At 37.1% G+C, this 21387-nt stretch overlaps 1 protein-coding gene across 1 annotated transcript in view; it reads left to right on the forward strand.

The window, feature by feature from the left end:
* LOC145303442 (secreted frizzled-related protein 1-like) overlaps positions 1-21387 on the forward strand; it is a 447909-nt gene that overhangs the window by 315393 nt on the left and 111129 nt on the right. Inside the window, 1 exon segment of the mRNA XM_080144772.1 lies at positions 15214-15288. Coding sequence (XP_080000898.1) covers positions 15214-15288 — 75 coding nt within the window.

Consider the following 21387-nt stretch of genomic DNA (forward strand, 5'->3'; position numbering starts at 1 on the left):
TCTTTGCTAGTCATAGCTAGTCATAGCTTGCAGCATCTGCCGGAACAGATACTACACTTTGATCTTGTCCCGAAGGCCAAGGAACCCATGGACCAGTGATCGTAATCTCAAATTAAAGTACGCATAACCTATGGTGGTTGTGGGGTGTCTTTTTGGATTTCTGTCATGAAAGAGTAGCCATCTCTAAGTAAAAAAGCAATCAAAGCTTTATTGCAATTCTCAACTCCGTAACTGTGTGAACTGGTATTTTCTTACCTAAACAACATTAAAAATATTAAATAAAACGTGAAAGACTAAAAAAAAAAATGGAAGAAAAGTTAAATGTGTGTCTCTCTCATATTCGCCCACATATAAGATCAGTAGTTAAGAAGTATCAGACACAACTGTCACACTGACATTCACCATTATTATTCTATGCCAGATATCGAATACAAGATATGTTGATTTATGTGAATAAAAATTCTACTTTGTTTTTTTTTGTTTTTTTTTAAATTATTTTATTGCAAAAAGGCTTATGATTAGAAATATTTACTTTTTGTAATAGGTGTGTCGAGAAAATTAAAAAATAAAACAAAACAAAAAAATCCTCAATAGCCAAGGCAATTACAAAAAAAAACCCTCAATAGTGTGTCGCCATGTAAAAAACGTTTGGAATAACTGGCGTAAACCAAAACCGAAACTTTTAGAACTTCATTAGTCTTCACTCTCTTCTCCCCCGTCGTGTGCATACAAGGTTGGCACTACGTAACTAGTTCCCCTCCTCGCATTCGTCACATAATAATATATCACCTCTATTAGTCTGCTTCTCATTTGGTACGTCTGTCTCATAGGCCCCGTCAGAATATAAGTTATTTAATTTCACAGCTCATGTACTAAACATATATTCCAAACATATTCAAAACGAAAGGCTAAGACTAAAAATACGGTTAACATATACAGTTGATAATTATGAAAGGCAAACAACATTCGTTATGCAAAATGATATATTTATAGTTGTTACTCTATCTTTAAGATAGGAGCATTGATTACCGGCAGGGCCGATATTCTCCATTTTGTAAGAGCCTTATGGGATAAGTTCGACAACAGTAAATTATTAATGCTCTCTGGCCTCTTTCCGGTATAATCACGCAGCAGTGCTTAGTTTTTGTAGTTGTAATTCTTGGTTTCAAGGGATGTTGACAACTTTCACGTGGTCCCTTCTCTGTAAGTACTGGATATTTTTCTAGAAAGAATTTCAACTAGAAAAATATCGGAAACAAATGCTAATCGTCTGATTCATACGAAACTTATGCATGATGCTGCTCTGCCTCAAGAACAACAACAGCAACAACAATAAATGCATACATACATACACACATACATGTATACATGCATATATATGTACATATATATATGCATACATGCATATATACGCACATAAATATATACATACATACATGCATACGGACACATACATACATGCATACGGACACATACATACATACATACATACATACATACATACATACATACATACATAGATGATGGCAGCAAACTCGTTCTCGAGTATTGCCATTACTTAATACATTTCTGGCTCAAATGAGACAGACATGAGCGCCACTAGCAGCACGTGCCGGACGGTCACTAATATGAACTTTCTACAGTCCTGCACATCTGCTGATGATCGGGTCCAGGCTGTGGTGCCCTGAACACCTACCGGTCCAAACTTTTGATGTTCCAGAGCCTTTATTTCCATTGAAGCCCATATCCGCATCAGTCCTCATTGAGTGTCCGTTTGCCGTTGTAGGCTACAGCCGGCCTTTTTGATACACACTGATGGTAAAATGTGTATTCAATTGCATATCAAGTAATGCCTGTGCTTGAAGCTTTTTATAGTGAGGAAAGACTTTGCACCGAGACAATCCCACTCTCTGAACAACTGCCACATTGAACCAAAAAGAAGAACAAGTCAACATCATTAGATTCAGTAGTCGCCGCAGGTTTTATATCAGGGGTTTCTTTCTCCAAAAGAGGTTGCCTTCACCACGACTTACGGAGCCCGCTCCACCCATCATGCCATTTGATCCATGACTGGGACTTAGGTTGCTGGGCACCAGAGCATATTTCACATGCCGATGGGTCATGTATACCGCAGCTTACAGGGCCTAAGCTCTTCTGGACGTTTCTGTCAGGATTACCTCACCCTTAGCCTTTGGTTAAAAGAACTTTGGTCCACAAGGCATACATACATACATACATACATACATACATACATACATACATACATACATACATGCATACATACAGCACCTGATTCCCAAACAGTCACCGATCTTGTACTGATCAGGATCAACCTCGTGTAAATATTACTGACCTAACGCGGATCAGTGTGTCGGGTTAGGCTTAAGATTAGGGTTAATTTGCTGTATTATTTAGGTTAGTATTGAAATTCCACAGAAACAACTTTACTCAGAGATGTTGACAAACTCCACATAGTACTCCGTTGTAAGTACCCGATATATTTCCTGATAGAATTCTAACTAGAAAGATATCGGGAAAACCAATGCCAATAACAGACTTATCTGATTCATCCGAAATGAATAAATGCTGTCTATATCGTCAACTTGAGAAACATGAAGATGCAGTGGCGAATGGAATGTATAAAAACCAAATTAAATAAAGTTGATTTTGCTATTTTAAAAAAATGTGACGATTTCTACTGCTTTTGTTGTCATTGTTGCACACAATAATGAAAGTTTATTTCTACAAATTATTTTCACTATATATTTTTTATCACATAAAATACATGCTAAAATATTCCTAAGCTGAGACATTGTGTTATGTTCGAAAAAAAAATATTTTAAGCGTTCTATTTAGTCGCAATTTGAAATTGTGAACATCTCTTACTAACTTAGCTCTATCTAAAACTTATTTTTTTCGCTTCATGTCGTTTGATCTCTCGCTTTTATTTTATACGGCGTTTATCACTCTCGCTACCGTCACTGTTTATTGACAGTCAACTATAATTAAATCATATGGTACAACTACATTGTAGACATTGCCAAGGTATAGAAGTATGGCTCCCTCTACTGTGCTAGAAAACTACCCACACCAGACAGTAGGTATTTATTTGCTTCCCTATGAAAGAAAAATGTGACACAAGGTCGTTTTTAATGGGGGATAGTAACTAGCTTTCCCCCAAAAGTGGCACTCTAAAAGTAGGCAAAATAAAATTACCTTAGTATAGAAGGGTTTCCCCTTTCATTGACTTAGGACGAATTAACCTATTAATGCCTAATTTTTTTTTAGTTAATTTGTTCAGCTTCAAAATATCAGATGAAATTGTTATAAAATGAATTCTACCTATATTTTATATATACGTAGATATTTAGTCTTAAAAAAAGATTTCTGAAAAAAGTAATTGTTCAGTATATATTAAACATTTTATGTGTGGTCTTTAAAAAAGGACCATGTGCGTTAATGGACTAAGTGTAGCGTCAGGACAGATAGTACATTCTGATTCTGGCTTATGCCAATATTCAAATATCTCTATCATTCATTTATTTCGTATGAATCAGCTGATTTTATAATTTGCGATAGTTTACCCGATATCTTTATAGTCAGAATTATTTATAGAAAGACATCGGGTACTTCTAGGAGAGACCACAGGAAGGTTGCCAACATCCCCAAGTGAAAGTGTTTCTGAAGAACGAATTGACACACCCATGTTGTCAGTCGTATTTTTTTTTACATTGGTTGTAGCTCGATGACCTTTGCTGCGAATGTTTTACAGAGAGGTGGGACAGAGATTGAATCTCAGTCGAGTACTTACTATGAAAATGACGATAGTGCAGAGAAAAATAAACAACGTCTCTCTTATGAGAAAAAAAAGTCTGCAGTAAAAAAAGATGGCACCTCCCCACCAACTAAATTTTGAAATGTCATTTTTATTCTATCGAGGCAGGATGTGCAGGCATGTTTTGTAGGACTAGAGGACATTACCTCTGGTGTGCTGATCTTTCTATCCACACCTTTCGAACATGTGCCACATCTTTTTACGGTGATGGAGAAGATAATTATCCCAACTGATGGTGGGTTGCTGTAACATCAGCTAGTAGTGATCTCTTGGCCTGGGGTATGGCCTTACTCAGTCCTATAAGGTGCACCTTCCCAGGCATTACTTTCTCTCTGCGTAAAAGGGATTGCTTTATTATTTATTGCTGACTGCCTGAAGCGCTCCTAATAGGCAGTGTCGAGATGAATCATTTTGTAAAGCCAGAATGCACTTCTTCGAGTGCGCTGGTTTTCCTTTCCCTAACTTCTGGCCTTGTGCCACATGTTCCTGTGATGAGAAGGAAGTAAATGTCGGTGCTTATTTAGAATTCAACCTAATTACAAAACAAAAATACAGAACAATCTTTATAATGTACTTACCTGTTACAGAATGAAAATGTCATATTTCAAAAATCACGTGAATTGATCAAGTACTTTTATTTTTATAAATAAAATCATTTTCAAACGATTTAAAGGAAGCAATGAGAAACCGTTAGTCTTACAAGGTTGATTTCGCAAGTCTGATTCGCCCTTTTTTTATCAAAATGGCGACTTTTTTTGCTTATTCATTAAGTCTTATTTTCTTAGGTAAAAGTAAAACTACTTGATCGATTTGCGTGATTTTGGGAAAATGACATCGTTCCCTGACGAGTTAGTACACCATAAAGATTTTTTCCTGTATTTTCTGTAATTTTTTAAAAATTTAGCTTGAACTGTGGGCTTCCACCTAAATATTTACTGCAATGCGACAATATAGACAGCAACGAAAACGGACAGCTTCTGACTTTTCTCTATTCCTGGCCAATCAGTGTTTACATTAAACCAAAATCAGCTGAGGAATCTTAAATAAATAAAAGGGTATTTGGTTTAGTAGTCAGACGAATAATGGGCGGGGAAGTATACGAAGACGCATGCAACAAGACTGTCCGTGCTATTCTGATGTAGAACTGTTTCCGCCTGTTCAGCTGAAAATTCAACGCAGTAAGAGGACATGAACGAGATTAAAATATGTTCAAGTTGCTGTACAGACTCGACGTTGACCGGGAGATTTTCGGTGCTTCTGCAGAATGTTTCACACACACATGCACGCGTTCGCACACACACACACACACACACACACACACACACACACACACACACACACACACAAAAAAAAAAAAAAAGAAAAAAAAAACGAAAAACTTGTATGATGTAAGTATTCGAAATGGAAATAACATATCGTACATCAGAAAGCACGTAAATTGATCAATTACTTTTATTTATAAGAGAAACCAAACGCCTCCTTTAAAATGTCTACAGAAACAAGGGAGATAACTCCCAATTGAGATTTTAGAAAGCCATTCTTGACAAGGGGAGGGGTGCAATCACATAAATTTGCTTAAAATAGTCTTTTTTTTTTTTAATGAAAATGGAACTATGATATACACATATACACACACACATATATACACATATGACTATTTCATTAAATCACATAAATTAATATACGAAAGTATAATTTTATGCGTAAACTTTAAGTATTTACTTCAACAGTGCTCAATACATAGGTAGAGCTAGGTAGTAAGTTATAAAAATATAAAAATATTTATAGCAATTAAGCTACACCGCTTACGAACCTGGAAACTAGGAAGCTGATTGGCTAACTAAAAACTCAATAGAATGTGCGTATATAAAAACGCGAGGCAACCACAACTCTTCGTATAAGCCTGACGAATCCTGGCGTGGATGAAACGCAGAATATTCTGTGTAGCTTAATTGCCATATATACACATATATAGATTAATATATTTGGCCAACCTTTTTCCTCTTACGCATGCTTTGTTGAATAGCAGGGATAATTTCTGTCTTTCTTGCAAATTGTTTTTTTTTTTCGTTTTGTTTTATTTGGCGGGCCAATGTTCGAACGTTCTGTTCGATTATTAATAGAAATTTGCTATAGTCGCGAACGTTTTGACTTCCATGAGTCGTCTTCAAGTGAGTGATGGAATTAAAAATTGCGTTTGGTAAATTTATTGAAAAAGTTTATTAAAATCGTTTAAAATCATTAAAAGCACTTAGATGTGTCTTCCTCCTCATATTGAGTCTGATTGATGGTCGTTTTTTTATGCAAATGAGTAGGGCTTCAATGATTGAGAAGCGCAGATCACAATGTAAGAACGCTAAAATGACGGTGTTTTTTTAGTATGTTTCTAAATTCGTTTTTTGGGTGTCATGTGCTACAAAGTGTTGGTAGATGGAGCTGTCAGAAGAAGACAGGTGACATGTTAGCTCGCGAGATATACTGGTTCTAGTTATGCCAATGTACTCATTTAATAATAACCAATAACTCTACACCCAACGACAATTTACTAAAAACAAGCAATGCCGTGTATGTTTTTAAATGTCCCGTAGGAAAATGTTTCTCAAGAAACAACTCGGACACCGGAATAAGCCAGTAAAGCTCGCCGTCTTAAATGTCACATGTCTTTCCCTAACAGCTCTATGTACCAACACCTTGTACCACATGACACCACCCAAAACGATTTTAGAAATATTAATTTAAAAAAAAACGCCATTTTATTCATATCACATTGTAACCTATGCCCCCCCCCAATCAGGCTCAATATGAGGGGGAAGTCACGCTTAAATGCTTTTAATGATTTTAAACGATTTCAATCGACTTCAATTTTTAATTACATCACTCGCCTGAAGACAGTAAAGGGAAGTTGAAAACGTGAGCGATTATGGCTAATTTCTTTTTACACTCAAACAGAATGTTCGAAGATTGCCTGGTCAAATGGAAAAAAAACGGATTACAAGTTAAAACAAAATAAATTATACCTGCTGTTCAACGAAACACGTATATATAGATATATACATATGCATATATGAAACTATATCTATTTAAATAAATCCCTAGACGTCATAGCATATATAATAAATATGTACAATAGATGAATAATGTCACGTATACGTGGAGGATCAAGAATAAATGTAGATTCAACGGACAACGCCAAGATGCCTGTTAGTATAAATATACATACATACATATATACATACATACGAACACACACACATATATATACATATATATATATATATATATATATATATATATAAAAGTGAACGTGTCTGTCTGTCTGTCTGTGTACATTTCCCTACGCAATAACTCTGTCAATTTTTAGTCTATAGACTCGAAATTTGAAATACCGGGTACTGAGATTTGGGAAAATCGATGTGACGGGTGTCAGCCAGAAATTGGGCTGTTAAAGGGTCAAATTTCAACGATTTGACCTTTAAGAACTCTACCAAACTCCTCCGACAATTTTGGGTCTAGACACTTGAAATTTTAGATATAGGTTCCTTGAACCTGGATCTAACTTAATAAAGTGATTTGAGCCCGAAACTATAAATTTTAAGGGGTCATAATAGGGGTCAAATTAAAAAAAAAATTTACTCTTTTTTTTTTTTTTTTTTGCTCAGCATACACCTCCAAACACCCGGGCAACGCCGGGCTGAAATGCTAGTATATATATATATATATATATATATATATATATATATATATATATATATATATATATAGTGTTATAATGGAATAATTCCAGGAGGAAATCCGGGTATGAGAGCTCAATGTGGTAAACAAAGCAATAACATAAAAATATAACATGGAAATTACATATATATATATATATATATATATATATATATATATATATATATATATATATATATATATATATACTAGCATGGGTGCCCGGCGTTGCTGGGTGTTTGGAGGTGTGTGTTGAGCAACAAAAAAAAAGTGGTAGTAGGAAGGCAGGCCCGAACCCGTATCGCGAAGGAAGAAAAGAATGTGAAAAAACACTTGACGTCTTTACAGAAGTAACGTAGGTTTAAATTAAGGATAGACAATCGAAAAGAGGGGATGACTTTCGAAAATATCGGCGACAAAATCAACCCCTTCCTGTAGAAAGTGCCCAGCTGAGAGTGAAGAAATTAATGTTTTTTAGCCACTTTTTCGGTTTTTGTCGTCTGAAAGGTCGAGCTTCAAAACAATACTGATATTGTGAAAATCTGTCGCCTCTGTCGAAAGTTTTAGGCAGACATGCAAACATACATACATAGATTTATATATTTGTAGCTCAAATTTTCGACCCAAATCGATGAAAAATCTTGCCCTATCTCTGAATACCCTTTATGTAAAATTTCAAATGTTTAGACCAGAAATTGTCTTCAGTAATTTGGTAGAGAGGTCAATTAATTTTAAATTTGACCTCTATTATGACCCCTTAACATTTGTTATTTTGGGCTCAAATCAAGTTATTCAGTTAGATCCATGTCCAAGGAACCTATATCTAAAATTTCAAGTGTTTAGACACAAAATTATCAGAGGAGTTTTGTAGAGTTCTCAAAGGTCAAATCGTTTAACTTTGACCCCTTATCAGCTAAATTTCTGGCAGAAAACTGATTACGAAGATGTTACCAAATCTCAGTACCCTATATATCAAATTTCGAGTCTGTAGACTGAAAGTTGACAGAGTTATTGCGTAGGGAAATGTACACAGACAGACAGACACCACCCACCCACACACACACACACACACACATACACCCACACAGACACTTGACAAACTTTTATAGATATACTAGCATTTCAGCCCGGCGTTACCCGGGTGTTTGGAGGTGCATGTTGAGCAAAAAAAAAAAAAAAAAAGAAAAAAAAAGCGGTCAATATTTTTAACTTTGATCCCTATTATGACCCCTTAACATTTATTGTTTTGGGGTCAAATAAAGTTATTAAGTTAGAGCCCTGTTCAAGTGTTTCGACCCAAAATTTGTGGAGGAGTTTGGTAGAGTTCTCAAAGGTAAAATCGTTTAACTTTGACCCCTTAACAGCCAAATTTCTAGAAGAAAAGTGATTACAAAGATTTTCCGAAATCTCAAAACCCTGTATATCAAATTTCGAGTATGTAGACTGAAAATTAGCAGAGTTATTGTGTAGGGAAATGTACACAGACACACAGATAGAAAGACAGATAGAGAGACACTTTCACTTTTATAGGTATATGCACATATGTATATATATATATATATATACGCATATAAACATATATATCCACATATAAACATATATGTACATATATATACATATATATACACATATATACATATATATACACATATGTACACATTTATACATATATATACATGGACATACATATACATATACATATATATATACATATACATATTTATACGTATATATATTCATATATATGCATATGCATATATATACATATATACAATTATATACACACATATGATTATATATATGCAGTAATGTCCAAAACTAATGGACAAAATTTTAAAACCTAATATTTGTTAGAGATAAAAACTGTGAAAAGCTGAAATTTTGACAACTGATAGTCGTTATCATTCACAATAACATACTAAAATTTGAATCACTTGCAAAGGATAGAAAAAGAATTATAACAATTATTTATTTATTTTCAAAATACTGACGTCCTAAAGTAAGAGACAAAATTGAGAAAAACAATGTAAACAGTTAAAAAACAATAAAAATACACGTATAATCAATATTTAGTAAATGAGCCCTTGCTCTCAATGACAGCTGCACATCTTCAACTACAAGAACGAATCAGTTATTGACAATCCGCGATACTAATTTTAGACCATTCTTCTTGAAGCTTCACCCACAAATCCTCCGTGTTGGTGGAATTTCTTTACATAACTTTCACTCCTAAGGTCTTCCAAAGATTTTTTATTGGATTTAGGTCAAGAATTTTCGGTGGCCAATCCATAATTTCCAAATCTTGCTCGCTAAGGTAACTCATTACCACCTTTGCCTTGTGACATGGGGCATTATCTTACATAAAGGTAGCCCTATCGAAATCTGAATTCTGTATGATTGGCACAGCATAATCTTGAACAATGTTTTTATATCTGCACGTTTACACGAGTTTGTAACCGGAAAAGAGGCGTTTTACCCTGGCTAGAAAACATTCCAAATACCATGACGCTTCCGCCCCCAAACTTGACAGTTTTCTTAGTACACTTTGCACTTAATCTTTCACCAATACGTCTCTTTTACGTTTTTCCATCATTTCCAAATAAATTAAACTTGCTTTCATCAATGAAAAATACTTTTGCCCAATTTTCATATGTTCAAATTAGATACCTGTTTGCAAACTCTAATCTCTTCTTTTTTTTCTTCGAACTAACAAGTGGTTTCTTCCCTGGGGTTCGATTAAACAGCCCTATTTCTTGCAGTCTTCTAGAAACGGTCTGTTTTGACACATTAACACATGAGGTACTCTTCATAACCCTTTTAATTTCTGTGCAAGACTTAAAACGGTCCTTTAATGACATACGCTGCATTATTAGATTTTCTCTTGCCGAAGTTTTGCGGGGTCTGCCGGTTTTAAAAGCACTATTTTGCCAGTATCATTGTAGGATTTAAAAACTCTGCCTACAACACTCTTGGAACGTTTCACTTTCTCTGAAATCTCTCTAATCGTGTGCTTTTCCTTGTGTAGCTTCGCAATAGCTTGTCTCACAGAGTAATCAAGTTTCTGATGTTTCGCCATGGTGCCGACTGATGCAACGTTCACAAATGACTAAGTAAGACTTATTCTTTAGAGGAAATCAAAAAATTGGAATATAGCATACTATTTACATTGTTTTTTTTTCTCAATTTTGTGTGTGTGTGTGTGTGTGTGTGTGTGTGTGTGTAAAATTAAAAATTAAATGGTTAATGGAAAAAAACAAATGCAGATTTTTTTTCAATAAATAAACACATTGTTTTATTAAAATTAAATACGATGTTTCGATTCATAACAGAATCTTAACCGGGGAAATACAATCTATAATATAAATCTCACCTGTCGGATTAAATGTAGTATGTATGTATGTATGTATGTATGTATTTATTCCTAAAACTTTTGATAAAGTCGGCAGATTTTCACGAGAGCAGTCCTGTTTTGAAGTTCGACCTTTCGGACGAAAAATATCGAAAGATTGGCTAAAAATTTTTTCTTCACTCTGAACTGAGCACTTTTCTACAAGGAGGAGTCTCTATTTGACCGATATTTTCGAAAGTCATACCCTCTGTTCGATTGACTAACCACTTCCGGTTTGACGATGGACACAACTACAAAGACGTCACGTTTTTTGTTCACGTTCGTTTCCTCCTTCGCGGTATGGGTTTGAGCCTGCCTGCCTACTACCACTTTCTTTCGTTTTTTTTTCTTCACACACCCATCCATAAACCCAGGCAACGTCGGGCACCCAGACAAGTCTTCTAATATATAAATAGCAAAATGGACACGCGTTTGTGTATGTCCACGAGTGCGTCGGGGTTTTCGCGTCGGTTAGATTCCAGGAGAAGTTTTCTAATACTTCCTATATCGTAATATCTCAGATTCGCAAACGGATATTGTCTCTATCTTTTTTTTTATCGAGTTGTAAAAAATTCCCTCGTTTCGACTGTTTGTTTATCTTTTTCGTATAAAGCGAAACTGTTTGAATGCAAACGGCAACTCAACGGCCTGCGGTGTCCGCTCTTGCACTGCACCAAAATGAGATTAGTACCCCTTAAAAACAAAATTTCTGGTCGAAAACCGATCACATAGATTTTCCCAAATCTCCATATCCTGTATATCAAATTTCGAGTCTGTAGACTAAAAATTGACAGAGTTATTGTGTAGGGAAATGTACACAGACAGACAGACAGACAGACAGACACGTTCGCTTATATATATATATATATATATATATATATATATATATATATATATATATATAACGACGGTTCTAGGTTCGATCCTCGGCTTGGGAGAGGTATTAGTCTAGCGGCACTGATGAGTTGTGAAACAACGAAACCGGTCTGTATGTCGATGACTAAAAATATATTTTATAAAGCTCCCCTCTTCGGTAGAGCACTCTCGTAAATTATCTTACTCGCTACTTAATTTAGCTGAAATAATGCGAAGCTCGCGATTTGTTTACAAACAAACGTTTGAGCCCTCTACGAGTGGCGGACGGATGTTTATTTAAATAGGCATTCGGACAGTTTAATTTCGGCCACCGATTCCGTAGTCAGGGGGTAGGACTGCCGATTGTCATCACGACGGTTCTAGGTTCGATCCTCGGATTGGGAGAGGTGTTAGTCTAGCGGCACTGATGAGTTGTGAAACAACGAAACAGGTCTGTATGTCGATGACTAAAAATATATTTTATATATATATATATATATATATATATTTCTGTAGAAAATTTTTGTCATTTATTATATATATATATATATATATATATATATATATATATATATATATATCCCATTACAGGACAAGTTAGCGAGTAAATCTCTTGTTAAGACTTTTACTGTCTCGGTTTCCCTTTTTAACTTTTACTTGATCAATTGTAATGGAAACCAATACTAACAATAGAATTTCAAAATTCTTATGATCTTTTCTGATGTCAAACTTTTACATTTTCCTTTTAATTTTGACTATCGATCTGTTTAGCTTGTCTATTATTTATTGATAGTTGTTAAATATTAATGCGCTTGTACATTAAAATTGGATAAAGGATGCGTTTTAAGTAAAAGCATTATTACGTACTCATATTTCATGTCGGAATTAGTAAAAAAAATCAAAAAAGAAAAAATTACAAGAAATGATTCGTGTAGAAAATCTGCTAGAACTATTTTTTACAAAAAAAAACCCCCGTTGTCAATGTATATTTTCGATCAGCCATTTTCTATTTATTTTAAATAGCGGAAAACAAGGGAGATAACTCAGTTTGTAATACTGAATTAACAGCGATAGAAGAAACCGATAAAACTGCATTATTCAACACATTTTAATCTGTTCTTGTAATTATTTTTCTATTTGATCGCTTTCCGCTATTTTTGGAATTTTTTAAAAAAATTTGGACACGACACGTAATTACGTAATAGTGATTTTTGAAAACTTAAAATGCACTTTTTAAATATCCAATTATAATGCACAAGCAGCAAAATTAAATGTCAATGATAAAGAGGTCAGTTAATATTTCCCTAAAAATTCCTGGTGATTTCAACAGTTGAAATGTTATAAAACATAAACGACAATATGTTATCTGAGAAACCATGTGAAATGCATGAAAGTTGGACTCCAATTTACAAATCGAAACAACTTCATTTGATGCTTAATATAAATATGCGTTTAAAATTTAGTAATACTAGACAATGCTTCATGGCATCAAAAATAAATTGAAAATATTTATCTATATATTATTGTAACTCTGATGCAGTTTTTACCTTGCTTGTTACCGTGCACATTTCCACTGAACATAACTTGTTAACATGCTGCGACGAAAGGCGAATAACGTAAATGAATGATTAATGTTAAGGGAATCGCTGAAAGAAATTAAATGATGTAAAGAAAGAAAGAAGGAAAGAAAGGGGGTCTACTATGACATCACAGTGTATTCTGAAGTCCTTTAACTTTGTGAAAATTGGACGTGTTGAAAAAAGTGGATGAGCTGTTTTTATATTTTACATAGGCATCACCACTTATCAAGACCAAGAGGCCACTCGAGGATAGGGGTTAAAGAGTGTATAGTAGAAATTGGACAATATAGTAATCGTTAGTAATGGAAATTCGGTAAATTTGTTAACTTATATGGAACGGCTGATCAAAAACTTGTTTACGTTAGACTTGAAGACAACCATATTGTAGTCAGCTGGAAAGCAGGAAAACGGAAGACAATTCCATAGGAGTGCAGTTCTAAGAAAGAAGCTTTGTTCATGGAATCTACGTTTAGGTTTAGGCACAGATGGGGAAAATTAGTGATAGTGTTTTCTGCTAGACGGGTGTTTCTTGTGAAAGTTTGGCGAGGGGGGACCATAGATTGGAGCTCAGCCAAGCACTTGCCATGAAAATAAGGATAAAGCAGAGACAAACTCGCAACATCTCTTCTGTGAGAAAGACGTTGCAGGGAAGAGAAAAGGGTATCCCCTACGAGGCTATGAAGTCTATTTTGAACTCTATCAGGGCAGGATAAGTCTTTTCTAGCAGCTCCTGCCCAAATGTGGCAAGAGTACTCCATTAGCAATAGTACTTTTTATTGATTCTGTTCCAGCCGTTTAAAATATTGATGTTCTTTAACATGTCCAATGCGTAACTTCTCTTTTCTTAGTTATCTATTTATTTAATATACAGTGTATCAACATTTATTCAATAATACGGGTCGTCTACTAAATCAATGTTTCCCAGCGTTAGTTTTCATAAATGTTTAAAATAAATAAGTAAAAATATATTTTTAGCTTTCAACCATTCGCTTATATTTTTTTTAAATTTAATTTTTTATTATCTTCATAAAACTCATTGACCACATTTATTCTTTTTAAATATTTGGACGCATTGTCTATTGATACTAAAAAAATTAAGAAAGAGAGAAGAACAGAAAGAGACGATCTAGTATGACATCACAGTGTATTATGAAATCTTTTGACTTTTTAAAAATGGATGTGCTTTTTATTAATTCTATTACAGTTATTTAAAACATTAAGACTCTTTACCACATGTAAACTTTTTTTAGCTACATATTTATTTTATTAGCAACTTTGACTCAAAAGATTACGGATCGTTCATTAAACTTTGTCAACAAATCAAAATTTCAAAAAAAAATTATTAAAATTAAAAAAAAAAATAAAAAAAAGAATTTAAGTTTATAAATGTTTAAAATAATTGGCAATCAGTTTCAGTTTTGAAGACATCCTCTTTTGCAGATTCTTGCTATAACACAATGACAATATTTATTCCTTTAAAGATATTTACTTCTAAAATGGGAGGATACTAATGCAGAAGACCGACTGTCCTCATTTTTAGATAGAATTTTCAAAGTTGAAAATAATTTTTACAGTATCCTTTGTCTATTAAATAGTACTAAATTACAGAATAGTTACAAAACGCCTTCCCCTCCCATATTCAAAATAGGTTTCTAAATAATAAAGTTAATCTCTCAACACGATCTGTATTTTGGATATGCAAAAAAATTGCCTTTAAATAAATAAAAAAAATAAATAAAAATTCACTTTCGGTTTGTTTATCTGAACACGACTTTTTTTTTTTTTTTATAATCTTCACAACTGAAACGCTTTTTTCCCTCTCTGTTTCTCTTTTTCCCTAGAAGACAATGTATGTCCACCTTGCAAGGAACCGGATACATTTGAAGGTCTCGTTGATAGTTTTTGTCGAGCCGATGCTGGTGAGTATTGCCCACTTTTTATTCGTCTTCTTTTTTATAGCTATAAACAAAGTTAAAACGAGAAATATATCAAGACATCACAGAACATAAAATTGGGAAACGCTTTCTATGCTTATTTTTCAGGAAGATTTTCTGTATCATAGACGATTTTATAGTCACCATTCCGTGTCTCTTTGACTTTCGTATCATTAAATACACGCGTGTGAAAGAAAATGAAGAGTACGCAACGGTTTCGATCGCTTTTTATACACGTCGAGGATTTGTTCTCGGTTTTTAATCCGACAGGACCGGAACTACCTTGACTCTACCAAATTGTGCCTTTTACTAAAAGGTGTACATCTTCCAGGCAGTATCTCCTCAGTTTAAGTTGTTGGTTTTGTAGTGAAGTAGAAAAAAAAAAGAAATTAAAAAAAAATATATAAGACACAGCTGTTCCTTCCAAAAGGTTGAGCTCTTCAACGTCCAAAAATAATTCACCGTCACTTCTTCCAACCGTCGTTTCACTCTCTGCACTCTTCCCCATGCTTAAAAAAAAAAAAAAAAAAAAAGTACCGTTTATATGTTGCCCATTTCTCCACTTATGCAAATTAACTATCAACCAGAGCCATCTAGTTTTCCATTTCTCCAAACAGCCAATTTGCAAAGGGGGACAACTCAAACTACACGCCCCCTTGATCTACACGATCATCACATGTCAACCCATCATGTAGTCGCTCGACCAACATGGCGGCCGTCTCTCTCGCTGCGATCTCCGCGGAGCCTCTTCGTGAACGTCGCTACTTGGCTCGACGTCGCTGTCTTCCTCTGATGACACCACTACCGGCCGCACATCAAGGATGTGTCGAGGGATGCCGTCGATAGATACATTGTTCAGGGACTGGACACTTGTCACAATGCCCCTCCCCCCAGCGTGTGGTACAGCGAGCATCAGGCGGTTTGATCCACACTTCCTCTCCCACTTGCACAGTCGCTCGCTTCTCGCCTTCCTCCGCGGGTACCGGCGCAGTAGGGAAATGCCGCCACTCGTACTTGAAGACTGCCCTCTGCGGCACTGACTCCACTTTTTGCCCTGACTTTGGAGCCATATTATACCAGAAGACAGCTTCTGGCGGCGAAATCTTACCCCTTTCAGCTATAGCCTTAATAGTCCTGTGATGTGGCTTCACAATTCCGTTTCCGCCTGGTCTATATGCAGCCCTGAAATAGCGCCGCACTCCCCACTTATCCAACACATTCTCCATGGCAGCTGAGCGAAAGGCAGTTCCATTGTCCATTAGCACTTCCGTCACTGGACCCCTCTCCAAAAACACCTCTTACAAGACCTTTGCAATTTCACCTGCATTTTCCGCCTTGATCTCCCTCCAAATGGCTACTCTTCCTGGTCCACAGTCGACCATTGACAAATACGGCCTCTGTCGATAGTGCGTTACGTCTATCGCCAACCCGCTCCAGTTCTCTGCCACCTGAACCTCACCAGCTTCGTGTCTACTCAGCGCAGGGTCGATTGATTGACACCGGCTGCATCTCTCAACCACTGTCCTAACGGCCTCCTTTGTGATTTTGGGGTCCACCTTCCTGGCGAAGAACAAGGTTCTATCCACTCCAAAATGGTGCATGTCATGCAAATCCTTCAGTGTGTCTTCATTGCAACAACATATTGCAACAGCCGCCTCATTCGGCGCCTTTAGCCAGGTCTTCTGCACCCTCGTCATCACATCTGCTCTGTTCTTCGCTGAAGGAACAATAGTGACTCTAAGTTGAAGATCAAATTCCCTAATCAGCTCCCTTAACATCATCAATCGACGCTTTTCTAGCATCTCGGCAGCGCCTTTCGTCTTCACCCTCCTTTCTCCTGTAGCTTCGGACTGGATCCAAGAGAACACAGTGGCTGAGTCGGTCCTCACCTCAACATTCTGTAGCCCCCATTTCAAGGCTAAGTTGATGCCCTTCATAACCGCATCCCGTTCCGCCACATTTATGTGAGCCACGTCGTCCTTCTTCCGCAACCAAGCAGCATCTTCTGCAGTAACACCACCTATCTCCAAGGTAACCCCCACTGCTATACAACTTGCATCACACCACACAACACCTTCTGCACTGTTGGGTACATGCCAAACACCTCTCACTGGATCCCCCCTATTTACCTCTTCAATAATCTCTCTCATAATGTCCACAGTCTCTTTATCAACTCCATCCTCCCACTTCGCTCCACTAGCTAGCCTTTTGATATAACTACATGCAGTCCGTAGTCATCCTGCAATAGGGTAATGGCCCATCAGTCTTCCACATATTGAGAAGAGTTCTCGCCTGCTCAATTTTCCGACACCTCCGGGATCTCATTTCCCCTCCGGAACACTAACCGTCCTATCTGGTCCTTTCTTAGTTGGAGCCCTAACACAGCTCCTCCCTCCAACGATTCCAGGCGTTTTGCAATTAGCCGAAAGCTGTTGAGGTGTTTTACTACGTCCTCCGCAGTTGTTACCGTCTCATCCACCAAAATATCATCAATGTAGGAACTGGTGGCTCTTCTGACTGCGTCCTCCTTGCTTAGCACCGTTTTGAGGATCGCTGCCATGATTTTTGGTGCAGAATTCAGGCCAAAACCCAACCTAGTCAGGCAGTACGTTCGGCCCTTGTATCTGACCAGCTGGTATTTCCAGAATTCCTGTGAAATGTGGATCTGTAGGTATGCAGATTTTAAATCCACAATGGTCGCAGCCTTCTGAATCTGCCTCCACTCTCGCATGGTCTCTCCGCACACGTCCATCACATCGCCTCCCGTGTGACACGCAACGGGTACGTTCAGCTCCCTGAAGTCCAGTACTGGCCGAACTTTGTTTTGTGGGCTGAACAACCGCCATTAACGGCAGCACACCTTCCACCTTCTCCGTCCATGGTCTTAAAATCCCCTCTGAGATCCATCGGTCCACCTCCTTCTCAAATTCAACTCTTGTGCCTCCTCGCAACGTATGCTCGTAGCATTCCATTCTGTTGTTCAGTATGGGAGGTTCTCCCTTCCATGCCCACTTGACTGTCCATTTCTCACCATCAAAGTGTGCAGAGAATCTTGGTCCTCTATCGTGCAACTTTTGCCTGACCCGGCCGTTCCTGTGACACCTTTTTCGAATTGCACACCTGCAGCCCTTTGATGTCCTCCAAATCTCACGGAGTTCCTATATACCGTAACGCCCCCTAGTCGAGCAATTGCGTCCATCCCTAGCACCACATCGACACCCGTGACAATTTTGTTAATAACAATCGCCTGGATTGTTAGTGACATCCCACGTACCATCAACCGAACGATACTTGTGCCATTGCACTTCACCTCTCTGCCGTCAACTGCCGTAATGCTGCTGGTTCCATTGCATGTGTCAACCATGTCTTTGGTGACAATTGTTGAAGTACAGCCCGTGTCGACAAGGGCTTTTGCACTTCGTCCATTTAGGGTCATCTCTACTTGTGGTGACATACCCTGAAGCGCCTTCATCGAATAAGTGGGGTAGCCACCGGCGCAGTGGCTTCGCCCTGTTCGTTTCCCTGGGGACAGAATCTACTGATGTGGCCGACTTCCCCATAGCGGTAACACGTGACTTCTGGCTTTGGCTCCCTGCACTCCCTCGCCATATGGGGGCCTTGGCATCGGTAGCATCTGCTAGAGAACCTGGGCCTCTGCCACAGTCCTCTCTGCTTTTCGTCCTTCACAATTTCCTGCTGCAGTTCCCTTCGTTGAGCGACAGCTACGATTCCCTGCTCACTCTCTTTTTTCCTGTCCAGCACCCTAGCCTGTGTAATCAACTCCGCCACCTCCATAGTATTTACACCGGGCAGTTGCTGCAGAGCTATAGAAATATGGTCCGGGAAGCCATTGATAAAGGCTATCTTAACCATCTGTCGACGGCCTCCTCCACTGAATCCTGCTAGTCCCATAAACCTCCTGATATTGTTGGCGTAAACATCGACTGGCTCTCCGGTCCACACCATACGGCTTAGTTTGCCATATGCCACAAACGGTCCTTCGGTAAATGCTTCCTTCAACTTTTCCTCAATGGCGTCAACAGACAGTCGATCCTACTCCCGCATCTCCACATATAGGGCCAGAGCATCACCATCCAGATACAGCGGTATCAAGCTGGCTACATCCGCGATGCCCGCAACTTAGCGACAAGTTTAACCTTGGTCAGCCAGGTTATAACATCTCCCTCTCCAGAGAACGTCTTAAACATTTCACTGCTGATCCTCTTTGCTTCCATAGTTCCCGCCGAAATAGCTTGTAGTGAAGTAGAAAAAAAAGAAAATTTAAAAAATATATATATAAGACACAGCTGTTCCTTCCAAAAGGTTGAGCTCTTCAACGTCCAAATATAATTCACCGTCACAAAAAGAATTCACCGTCACTTCTTCCAACCGTCGTTTCACTCTCTGCGCTCTTCCCCCTGCTTAAAAAAAGTACCGTTTATATGCTGCCCATTTCTCCACTTATGCAAATTAACTATCAACCAGAGCCATCTAGTTTCCATTTCTCCAAACAGCCAATTTGCACAGGGGAACAACTCAAACCACAGGTTTATTGCTGATTTTCTTTTAGGTGTCTTTATTGGGGAATGTTGACTGATCTGTTTTGGGCTATTTTGTATCCCGCTAGAGGGTTGAGTGAGTTTGATATTTCCGAATTCCGGCTCCGATCTCGTGCCATATCTTATTCTGGTGGTATGCAAGTAAATATAAACATTACCAAGTTTTTTGTTTTTTTTCTTGTTACGTTATTAACCAAGACCTTAGTTTTAACTTTATTTTTTATTTTACCGGAAGAACTTCCAACATTCTTTTAATTTTTACCGGAAAAACGCATAACTGAATTGCCAGTCGTTCATACCAGTTACTTATATACAGGCAGACTTGAACCACTAATCTTTCCTTTGTCGTAATAAATTATTCTGTAATTGATTAAAAAAAAGATGTCCTTTTCTTAAGAACTTTTCGAAATTTGTTAGCGAATCGGTTTGACATCTCGGACATTACCTTCACCTAAGAGTAGATTGGGGTGATATTGCCGTTTGCTTGAGGAGCCTATACTGGGGAAAGCTGACGAGTTTATTCTCGGCGAGTTTTGTACCCGACCAAAGTAGAAGAGCTGATTCCCCTCTATCTTCTGACATAGTGTTAGATCTAACTTTCAGTCTGATCGGGCTTAGTGGTACAAAACATCAGGACAGCACTGAGTGGGCTGGTAGTAAATTACTATATTAATTCAGCAAATTTTATTTGTTATTTTTTTTTTTTTTCTAGAATTTATTTGTAAACTTTGTCTTATTTGATTCTCTTAGATCTGCAATCGATATCTCATCGTCGATCAGCATATAGTCGGTGGTGATAAAAACATGACTGTCTATAAGATGCGTTTATCTTCGCTTTTTGAAGTCTTGCTAGAAAGAAAGTAAAGAAAAATTGTTAGGTTAACATGAAAACCTTAATTCGCATTTAATGTAAACCCGACACAAACGAACCGCAATCTTCCACCGTATAATAAAGATCAATGTACACGCACGCGTGCACACACACACACACACACACACACACACACACACACACAAACGCGTACGCACACACACGCATATATATATATATATATATATATATATATATATATATATATATATATATACAGTATAACGTGAATATAAGAGAGTTGCCGGGACCGGAGGCAAAGTCTCTTATATACGGGTTTCTTTTATATTCGTGTGTTGTCTATTTTGTTTTTAAGTAAGTATGGGAGCACTTCATATAACACTTTTCACGTGTAGACCACTATATATCTATAGTATAGAACACTATATATCTATAGTATAGAACACTATATATCTATAGTTATAGACATACAAATCACAGACGAAAATATATTTTCAATCAGTTTTCATAAATAATTCAGTATAAATCATGTAGAATACCTGTATGAATATAATTACACGTAATAATTAAAGATGATTATCCCATGAGAAAACTGAAAAAAATGATAGGGAATTAATTAAAATAAATGTTTAATAGAATATGCAAATTAGCTAGATCTTTTGCAGATGACTGTAATTCTACGACCCATATATA

The sequence above is a fragment of the Euprymna scolopes genome, chromosome 19, assembly GCF_053919585.1.
Source record: "Euprymna scolopes isolate OS-2025 chromosome 19, ASM5391958v1, whole genome shotgun sequence".
NCBI lineage: Eukaryota > Metazoa > Mollusca > Cephalopoda > Sepiida > Sepiolidae > Euprymna > Euprymna scolopes.